The 11,530-nt window shown below is 40.9% G+C and overlaps 1 protein-coding gene across 2 annotated transcripts in view; it reads right to left on the reverse strand.

Moving 5' to 3' along the window:
* igsf21a (immunoglobin superfamily, member 21a) overlaps window positions 1-8,878 on the reverse strand; it is a 247,871-nt gene extending 238,993 nt beyond the window's left edge. For both annotated transcript variants that reach the window (XM_061041183.1, XM_061041182.1), the window contains exon 1: window positions 8,441-8,878. In XM_061041183.1, coding sequence (XP_060897166.1) covers window positions 8,441-8,579 — 139 coding nt within the window. In that variant the 5' untranslated portion in view covers window positions 8,580-8,878. The remainder of the gene's footprint in view (window positions 1-8,440) is intronic.
* Between the last annotated feature and the right edge of the window lie 2,652 nt (window positions 8,879-11,530).

The raw sequence follows: 11,530 nt of genomic DNA on the forward strand, positions 1-11,530 counted from the left end.
AATATTAATTTGTTTCAATCCAAAATGAGCCTCATTGGAAAAGCTGAGATGCTCTCGCCATGAAGGAGTTACACCTCATTTACTTAATAATCAGATAATAAAGCCCAACTCTTCAGCGAGGTCCTGCGGGGACTACATTAGACCACAAAGACCTTGTGAGGTCATTTTGATTTCTCAGTTAAAGCTTTCTCATTTTTTAGCACAGTGGTCTACATGCACAAAGCTGACTGAGGCCCTTCAACAAAAGCTGTAATTTCTGGGTCACCAACCTGTTTCAAGTTTTAATACGGTTCTTTCATCCCATTAAATGGGATTTCAGGTTACAAAAGATCCAGATTTGAAGGGGAGCATAACAAAAATTATACTTTAATTGAAGGTGATCACTGAGGAACACAATAGGAAGTCACACAGGACAGGATATCTACAATGAGAGCTGTATGGGATTCTGGATTTTCTTTCATTCTTTAGTGAAGCCAATCGATGTTGTACCTTTGTGTGGTATTGCAAAGTAATTTGACCTCAACCAGAGACTCAGAGCACTGTGGCATGTGTCACTCAGTCCATGTGGGATGAACTCTTCTAGTTTTTGGATTAAGAAAGCTCCTGAAATAAATAAACCTCATATTTTCCTCGTCGTTTGACTCACTGTTAGGACAAAGGAGATATCTTTTGAATGAATATAGTGGGATATTTAACCACACCTCCTATCAAAATGACTGTAATTTGGTCTCAGTTCTTCTTGGATGATATTGAAGTGTCTAAATGTGAATCATAGCCATGTCAATTTTAATTATTACTTGTGCTCAATATTTAGCAGTGTAATACTGCAACGCAGAAAAATGCAATTGTTCCTTTCTGTATGGGTGGACGTATCAGGGGGTTAAACCCAACATGAAATGGATATAATATAGAATCTGTGCATACTAGAGCCCGACCGATTAATCGGCCAGCCGATATTAGCATATCCAGGAACTATTGATATCGCCTAACTTTTTATTGCAGATATCCAGTCAAATTTATTCTCCAGTCAAATAGCATTACCTTTGACTTTCATTGTTTTACACTAGCAGTTCTCTTCCTGGCTGTCACCAGCAGAGGGCGCTATATGGATTACAACAAGAATCATCACTCACATGAGTGTGAAGCGGAGATGTACACACGTGCAGCTTCTTTCTGGTTGAGTAACCATCTTGTCTTCATTGTATATCATTTCCACATGTGTTTGACAACATTATTGAGAGATAAACACAATAAATGTGTTTATATATCTATCTATCTCTACAGATCAAAGATAGATCTAAGAAAGATAACGGCTGATATATCAGATTTATTTCCTCCCAAATATCCATATCTGAATCGGCCCCAAAAAGACGATATCGGTCTGGCCCTAGCGCATACCAAGAATGTACTTATAAACACACATTATAAGAAAACAATTGAGTTACTCAAGTGTTTAATATTTTCTTTCACCCTATCGCCAAAAGGAGAACATATTATAAACTCTGGTCTGATAAAATAATTCATGCCTAAAAATGTATGAAAAAGTCACAACAACCATCCAGGGAAAAAAAATAAACGAAACAATAAAGAGAGCTTCTAATCTCTCTGCAATCAGTTTATATAACTGCTGAGAGCGGCAGTGCTGATGCAAAGCCTGGTTATTGTTAGATAGTGGCATAACCATAACCCATTTTCAGCCAAAAACTCTTACTCACTTCCTGTTTAGTCAGGACCAGCCAGCAGCCAGTACAGACCAGGACACACAAGGCTGAGTGATCTTAACAGAAATCCACTGCCTGTTTGGTCTGTCAACACTGCTGAGATACGCAATCTACAAACCAACACGCCTGAATCTACAAACCATCGAACCTGAATCTAACAACCATCATACCTGACCGTGCTGCTGTGTGGAAGAACCAGGTTTTATGAGATGTTTGGTGGAAAATAAAAGGTCAGAGAGAAGCTTGTGCTTAATAAACAGATTACATACTGTACATCAAAAGAATAAAAACCCAAAGACAAAATAAACCAAACAATACTGAAAGAAAAAAAGAAAAAAAATTGAGCCCAACAACAAAATGACAGAAACAACCAAATGAACCCAAATATCATAGAAACATGAAAAGATACGTACCAATGCCAATAGACGTACAACGATGAAAGCAATTAAACCATAAAGAACCAAATCAAAGAGTGAAAAGCAGTAAGACGTGACAAAAGCATCTAGTCCTCCAACTAGTGCTTTTTACACCACAGGTCACATCTACACATTCACACACTGATGGCAGAGGCTGCTATGTAAAGTGTCCATCAAACTAATCCCATTCATACACATTCATACACCGCCGACAAAGCAGCGGGAGCACCTTGGGGTTAAGAGTCGTGCCCAAGGACACATCAGACATGTGGCCGCAGGAGCTGGAAATCAAACCTCCGACCTTCCAATTGAGAGACGACAACTCTACCACTGACCCACAGCGTTTATTGTTGTGTTAATAAAACACAACAACTTAAACTACTTTTAGAACCTACGACAGTTTCAAACTTAAAGCTAGTAAGTCCGTTTCCATTTTGAATTGGTCGATTGGCAAGTTTTTCAGCCTACAATCTGTCGCAGTATTAATTAAAATGTTTGCTAAGTTTTTGGCTCTAACAGACGCAGCCGTCCTGTGAGGGATTGTTTAGATCTGTGTCCCATAATGCTCAGTATCCTTTAGACTTTAAACCCTAAGAACATTAGTCCATGACCGTTGATTGTTTGACTCCTTTATCCCTGTAATACTCCAACCAGGTTGTACTGGTAACAAATCACTGGAGCCTGACTGTCCCATTTCCTGATCCACATTTAAAAAAAAAAAACAGAGCGCTCTGCTCTTTGAACCAACCTGCAGTTGTTCAGACTCGAACATGAAGCAGTCCAAGCTCACCATTTACACTGAGCCGTATTGTCTTCCATTCACTGCGACACTAAGAGGGGAAAACACTCAAACGAGGAAGAAAGATATGAGCATCTGAGGAGAGACACGTAATTGATTGAATCAGACAGGAAGTAGTCACTTGCTGTGAGAGAAAACAAGCAGGGATAGTGCTCGTTTAGTGTTCAAGAGAAGCATTTTTCTCAGTTAGAAGTCTGCAGAAATTTGTATCTAAAAAAAAAAAAAAAACATTGTTAAACACTTCTTCCACAGATTGGGCAAAAAAAAAAAAAAAGGGAAGAAAGAAACAGCATTAGAGATACTTTGATTTCCAGGTAACACTGATCTGAGAGAAAAATCTTGTCCAGAGGATGAATGTGATTGCATGCCAACGTCTCTTTAGCAGGAGAATAAGCATCAAAAAGCTGTGATTTAATATAATCTTAATACAACTTCTTAAGACTTCTATCCGCACGTCTTTATCTTTTGAAGAATATCTGACGTTTCCTGGGAAGAAAATCTCTTCTTCCCCAAATTGCAGTTGTAAAACAGACAGTGATATCAACTTGTTACAACTTATTAAGGGTTTTAACTTGAAGCAGGATTTTTTTAAGGAGAAAAAAATGTGGTTGAGCTAGTCTAAAAAAAAATCATTTATAAGCAAAACCTGAACCCCTGAAATCCACCAAAATCACATCAGTGCCTGCACAGAAAAGCAGCCTGGTCCTTCTATAGGAACCCAAGAAAGAAAAACACTATTTTGCCAATTTAATTCTATGGTGTTGGGAGCATTATTGTCTGCCTTACAGGAAGTCATAAATCAAAACTTAACAGTGACCTATAAACTGTGTCTTAAACAGCAGCAAGTGAACTCGGAGCAGAATTCATGATTGGTTATTCTAAACGAAGCAGGACCAATAGATCACTTCCTCACACACGTCTCACTATACTTTAGGAGCAAGAACTTTAGGAACTTTAGAATTAGGGCGTTTTCACATCAGGCCAGATTGCTCCGCCTCCCCTCTCCCCTGCTGGTCTGCATGGATACGGTGGTTTTTGAAGCAACTGAAGCCTTTTAGAATGACGTCATATAGCGGCCCACTTCCTTGTTGGAGCACGGTTGCGTTCACATCTCCTGCAGAGCATACTGGAGTACACATGAATCGTGCCTGAGACCACCTTGCCAAGCGGACTCAAGCATGGTGCCCGAGTACAGTACGAGTACAGTGTGTTTGTGTTCACACTGATCAAATGAACCAGACTTTGGGGTCAAGTGTACTCAGATCTGGGCCCGGGTCCCTAATATGAAACCACCTAGAAGACCAAAAGTTCCATCCACAGTGACTTTATACTAGTTACCAAAAAACACACCAGTTGTAACTACTTGTTTTTAAGTATCCTTTGAAGCTCATTTTTGAAAACAGTCCAAGATCTACAGCTGCATTGAACCACTGCAAAAACATCCAGCTCAATAAAGAACATATTTTATCTTACTCTATGTGACACACTAAAGCAAAGTTAAAGTACTTCCACCCTTGCTTTGACCTGCATGGTGCTCCCCTGTATTAAAGCAATGGTTCCAAGTACTGGGAAATGTAAACAGTTAAAAAACAGCTTTAGCTCATCTGGCACTGCCTGAGGCATCATGAAAGGAAAACCAGCAAAACTGCAGCTTAACAAAAGATTCATGTATATGTGATTTAATCAATTAAGGAAAAAACATAGTCAAGACAATCAAGATGTGTAGTTTTCAGGAGTGTTATTGTTAAGTTATTTATTGGTTACAAACTGTTTTCTGGTTAATTTAGTCTTAACAAGGTTGCCAAGGTAACCAGCACAATTCCCAGAGGTTGTTCTTTCACCTTCGAAATATGTAATGGATGTAAGCAAAACCCCACAACTTTTCAAACATGTAATTTGTTTTACAAAAAAATAGTCATTTTGAATACTGGGCTTCGGAAACACATAAAAAGGGCTTTCACACTTGCACAAAACTCCTGAAAACTCCTGACGTTTTCAGGATGAGCTGCAAGTGTGAACGCAAAGAGCCAAATCTTTCACTTGAACTTCATCCAGAGTTTCTCCTGCCAGCCCCCCTGGTATAAGTCTGGCCCCTATAGTCTGAGTGAGCTGATGTAAGGATGCAGCAGGGATATTATCAGGAGAATTCACATCGACTGAGTGGGAGGCGTGGGTGACATTTATTACCTACGATCGCTGTTCGACCATAGAGTGTATGCACGCAACCGGAACGACCCCTGCACAAAATTAAACTGCTGCATTATGTTTTCTTTTCTCCAGTATGTTCTTCTCTGCTCTTCTCTTGATATTGTGAGTCTATCAAACTACACATTGATATAAAGAAAAATATTCTCATAATAGCGCTCTATAGCGGACTCTATTGCTTTGTCCACCACTTCCGCGTTATTCTTTTTAACGTTATGTCTTGCCTTAGAATACTCCTGTCCCTCCTCTCCTCCTACTGGGATAGTCCCCTGCTGTGAGGTGCATGTGTGAGCAACCAGATCAGGAGGATTTCCGCGGCTGTCCTCCTGAAAGTCTCTTGACATTACCAGGAGTGCATATGGACAGATTTTGTTACAGGCAGACAAAGCCAGGGCAGCTGTTCTACCTGCTTCCAGTCTCTATGCCAAAATAATCCAGACTTCTGTCTTTCTGTTAGTTTTACATTTACCTGACGTATGGGATTATGTGTCAACCCATTCATTAAACTCTGACAACTAAAGTAGAAATGGTGAAACATTTCTTTAACCAACAGGAAGGATTTTTTTTTTCATTACAGTGTTGTGTCTGCAGCTCAGAGTACGAGATAATCTTGTCAACTCAGGAGCCAATGCTGCTCAACTTGGACTGGATCTGATTCCTGTATGCACGCTGACTTAAAGGAGGAGCCCTGTAGAGAGATCTATTCTTCTAATGGGGTGTCTGCACTAATGTTGCAAAAGTCAATAATAGAATGTTAACAGGAGCACTGGAGGCGGAAGACGCAGCTACATGCTGTGAACATGGACATGAAACTGTGCCAACGCCTTGCAGGAGAACAATTTCGGACTATGTAACCACTCAAGCAGAACCCTATCATTTGAATGTGTGATAAGCTAAAGACTATAAGACATTGAATGTCTGGGGAGATGCACTTATTCATGGCCTAATGTGTGCATGCACAGTAGTAAATAAATGTGCATGCATATATATAAACATATGCGATAAATGTAACTCCTGCAGAAACTCCAGCCAGTGGAGATGTAGCCTGTGACTGTGTGACATGGGCTACAGCCAAACATTAATTCTGTTCTCATTACATTTTTCAAAAAAAAAAAAAAGGAACATATATCGCTGACTGAGACAACACAAGATATGCACGTCACTTCTGTTAGTAACTTGATTTTTTTTTCCCCCCAAAATGCAATACTCTGTGTATCATTTCTAGCATTTCTTTTTTTTTTTGCTGACAGGAAAGTTTGTTAGAGAAAAATATAAAAGTATGAAAGTTCAAGGATGATATGAGAGTTGAATCACTGACCAGAGGCACTCTTTCGCTCCGTCTATGGGGGATAAAATCTACTTTAAGACACAGCTGCACAGAGTGAAGTAAGGAAACCTTGATCTTGTTAATACACACACACACACACACACACACACACACACACACACACACACACACACACACACACACACACACACACACACACACACACACACACACACACACACACACACACACACACACACACACACACACACACACACACACACACACACACACACACACACACACACACACACACACACACACACACACACACACACACACACACACACACACACACACACACACACACACACACACACACACCTTATATGGGGCCCAATGTGATACATCAGGTTTTAAAATGAATACAACTTCTAACGAAAAAACTGACAATAAAGGTGCATCAAGTATCCACAGCTTCGATCTATTTGTTGAAACAGTAGTGACAACAACAACAACCAAGCAGCCCAACTCCAATACTGCCCATTGATCTGCTCACTTCCACCTATCATTGTGTGTTTACCATGGGCGATCAATGGTAACACCTGCGTGAAAAATCTCACTCGACTGTACAATCAATGTGATGAAGCAAAGTAAACGTGAACGTGAACATCTCAAATGAGCAGGATTGCATTATTGAAGTCCGGAATACTTTACACAGTGCAGGGCTTGTGTGCAGCTCTGCTTCCTCTGAGCAGGAGCAGACCCTGAGGCATTTCATCCCTTAACATTATGTTAAGCACAACATGACATAATGATTTCCTATGTGGGTCAGGGAAGGTCAAAAGCACTTCAAAACAACAGAATCCCGGGCTAAGAGCCCGGGTTAACAGGTTAGTTTGTGAGACATGCTGCTCTGATGTTACAGCCAGGAGTCAGCTCTCCCTCTGAAGTCCTTCAAACAAGCACAATGTTCCCACCAGTGCAGGCAGTGTGAGCTGAACTCCGGCAGAATGAGAAGAAGCTGCACATACTTTTTCTATAGGCTATTTCTCAGTGAGGGAATCAAGTGCTTGCAGTGCAGGCTTGCAATGCAATGCAAGCTTTTTGATGTATGACACCATGACGAAAAAAACGCACGGCTCTGCAGAACGAACTGAAACAGGGACCATAAGTGAAGGCATGCAAGATCAACACAGCAAAGGAACATGCTTAAATCACTGCAGCCAGGTCCTTATCTGTTGCGAAGGTTCGGTCATACTGTCTTCCTCTAAATTGCAGTAAAACATCCCCAATCTAAAGCGCTCAAGAGAAGACGATCCTGCAGAAGGCAGCAGAATATGTTTACAGGGTAGATCTAATTTGAAATCGGAATTCATTACAACAGATCAGAGTGGTGTTTTCATCCTCCAACAGCTCAACACGTCAACGCAGCATTGAGAGAAAAAACACGCGACACCGATGCCACCGCTGTGCAGAGCAGCTCGCGCTGAAATCACACATCTGCATAGACGGGAAGACGCACTTTAATGCCTCTCAAGGCGACAACTTTAATATCTGTTGAGTCCAGGCGCAATATGAGCTGAAACCCCCAATTTGAGCAGAACGCAGAGCTGTGCGCTTCGGCTTGGTTTAGTTGCAGAAGTAACGGTGCTGCCATGCGTGTTGCTCGTCATGCAGAGGAATTAAGACTTAGTGCATAACTAGGCCTCCTGCTACCCATCTTTTTGCATGTCCTCTGAGCACGTAGACATCACGCATTGTGCAGCCTGAACTCAATCCGACCATTATTCTTTGATTTTTCTCCTCCGCGACTTCACGGAGGGGGGAAAGTTGGCATGAGGCGAGCGTGCCACATTTCGCCTCCATCCGGATGTCCTGTTTAATTACCATTTAGTGTCTCGCTGTCGCACATGCACCACTCTTTTATTTGACATTTAGGCTATTGTTAGAGTCCACGCATTGAGCAGGAGATGCTGCGAGAGTGTGTCAGTGTGCGTAGAAAAAGATATGATGAGGGGGTCAGACTTACCCACGGCTAAATCCAGTAGATCCGCGCACAAGAGCAAGCACAGCGAGAAGACGGTCATCTTTCCCATATTTTGTAATAAATCCCAAACTCCATTTGCGTTTACATGCTCTCCGGGTCTCGGCTGTGTAATCCCCGCCATTCCAGAGGTATGCGATTGAAAGGTGCCCCCAAACTATTCATGATGCAGCTCAAGTCTGAGTGGGGAAATCGGAGAAGTTGACAATGAATACGGCATTCAGAGCGGCGAGAATCGTGCATCAGATCACAACAAAAAATTTAAAAAAAAAAAGACTCTCAGGCTGCGATTTCAGAAGAAGAAAACGCGGAGTGTTATTTTTTCCCCTGCCAGTTTAAACAATAGGAGCTGCGGAGAGAGCACAACACAGATAGGCTCTGAAAAAAAAACGGAGCTTTGGATGAAAATGTGTTCCTCTCCCTCTCTCTCTTTCTCTCTCCCTCTCTCTCTCTCTCTCTCTCTCTCCCTCTCTCTCTCTCTCTCCTCCCGCCCTCCAGACAGACGCACAGTCATTCCTGATCACTCGCTCTTTTATTTCACACAATTTTCCTTAATCCCACCCTGGATTCAGACCACTCTAATTCTGTCCATTAAGCCGATTTATTTCTGTTGGATTTTTGTTTCCTTGTAAAAAAAAATAAAGGATGGGGGTGGGGGGAGATTTCAAAGCTCCTTATGCTCCAGAATACTATACAGTCTCAAATGAAAACGGAAAACAAATCAGAACAGAGGGCAAATGTCATGTCAACCTGTTTCGTGATAAGAATTATAATTATGATTTTGTTTTTGTCGTTTTACCTGATTTTACACATCTGAGGAAAAGGGATCAACTCAATTTTGAAAGAAAAACGTCTTTGAACTCAAACATATACAGCACTTATAAAGGTGTATTCAGAAATAGCTTAGCAAATGTATTTCATGTTTTTTTAAGTTTATAAATGAATGAAAACATCAACTGCATACCTGATGGGCATTCTATGGTCTTCATCCTGCTACAGGAGCACAACGGAGCTCCTTAGTACTTGCTTTTGGTATTTAAACATGAGCAAAGGCAAATGAATACGTTGATGGCGCCATTACGACTGCAAAACTAGAAAGTATGATATTTCCGAGGAGCACGTGAAGGCAGCAATAGACCATGTATACAACTCAAAGCAGGGGAGATTCATCAATGTATCAAATATATTGTGTCTGAACAACATTAAAAAGCATAAAGACTTGTTTGATCTGTAGCCGTGTAACGGGCCTGATCAGACAGGTTAAAGGCACTGTTCTGCTCCAAATTGGCTGCAATCAGTTATCTGGTGAAGGGTCATCTATCACGCAGACAAGTGTGGACTCAAGTATCAGGGAGGATTGAACTCAAGATGAAGTAACAGCTTTTAACACTTCCTTTAAGTGGACTGAAAGGCCAACACGCTCTCCATATACGACAGCTTGTTCAGACGCCCTGAGCTTCAAAATGTGATTATCTTGGTACAACTGTATATTGTCAGTTTGGTGTGTGCAGGAATCTACAGTCAGATTAGCAATAGGACATGTGCATCGTAAGGTTACACTGTCGAACTAAAGTCGTCAAGTTGTCTTTAGTCAATGAGCAACGTTTGGTTAGACTTTTAACAGTTCTTAATCACAAACATTTTTGCATTTTATGACTTCTGGACGCTCAACCATTATCAATAAATGTTTAAAGGCTTTATATCGGATTTCTCACACTTATATGTAATAGAAATCAAGTATATCCTCTGAAAATAACTCTGTGAGTCATGACTGTCTACAATGGGTGTAACACCCGAGTCCCACTTGTCTGTGATGCTTTCCGAGTTTTTCGAGTCCTATCTTCAGTTTGTTTACATCGCCGGGCATATAAAACCTTTAATGTAACAGAAAAGTAGTTCCGTTACATTGTCCATACCAGAAGAAGAGAATCAAGTAAAAAAAGATTAAGGGTTGGGTTTATATCAAGCAGCATCTTCTGGTGACGGACAAAGATGCAGAATGCAGGATTCCAAATTAAGCACCATATCAAAATGTTTTTTTTTTGGTAACACCTCAATTTTGATTAGAATTCATTTTGACTACAAGAAGGCATGCAAAATGTGAATAAATGTGGCATTACTGAGTTGACTGACAGGAGGGGTTGTAGCTGTTTGCTGGGAGGCTTAAGGCCGATCTCAGTTCCACCCTCTTTGTCTCTTAAAAGATTCATTGAAAGTTAGTGTGAAATAGCAGCAATGGCAACAGCCAACGTTGGGCTTCAAAATGTCTCCTCAGAAACCAAGGGGTGACCTCACAATGTCCAAGCAACAACCAGACATGACACATGAGATGTACTTGAGAGCGTCATAATTTGACACATGTGGCCACAGAGCAGCTCAATCGAAGTGGACAAAGTGGGATTTGGTCCAGCAAGTGGCAGACAGGATTCAGGCAAACATTGAGTAACTACTTTACTTGTTTGAATGACACTTTTATGATCTAATACTGAGGGAAATTGGCCATGAATGAATGACTCCCACTATGAGTTTGTTCGTAATTTCACTCAAATCAGGAAGTCCTTTTGAAGTACATGTTGGGCATAATTTAAATGTCACTCCATTAAACTCATCCCACCAATGTATTCTCAAATAATGACATTTAATACAAATTCCAATTCTAATAGCACTGAAGCCGGAATGAGAGATGAATGAAGACTTTAAAGGGAGTTACATTTTGTACTTTCTGTCATTGTGGTCACCTTTCTGAAGAAGAGTTCAAGTATTGTCAAGACTCCCCAAACTTTGACAGGAGCTTGAGGCGATGTCATTTTAATCAGCATCACCTTAGCAAGGCTAGCCCGGTCCGGTGCTCTCTTTTGCTCTGAAATGATGTTTGCAGCACTATAAACCTTTTGTGAAATGGTCCTCAGGGTTCTCTTTCAAAGTCGGGGCAATAAGTTATTCAGGAAGACAGCCACCAGCATGCCAAATCCATTCTCCCAAAAAATATGAATTCAGTTGAATAAAGCCATTGCTTTCCCATTTTCAGCAAAGCCGACTCAATATATCAAGGCTGTAAACTTGTATTGATCTCAG

This window comes from Labrus mixtus, chromosome 7, assembly GCF_963584025.1.
Source record: "Labrus mixtus chromosome 7, fLabMix1.1, whole genome shotgun sequence".
Lineage (NCBI taxonomy): Eukaryota > Metazoa > Chordata > Actinopteri > Labriformes > Labridae > Labrus > Labrus mixtus.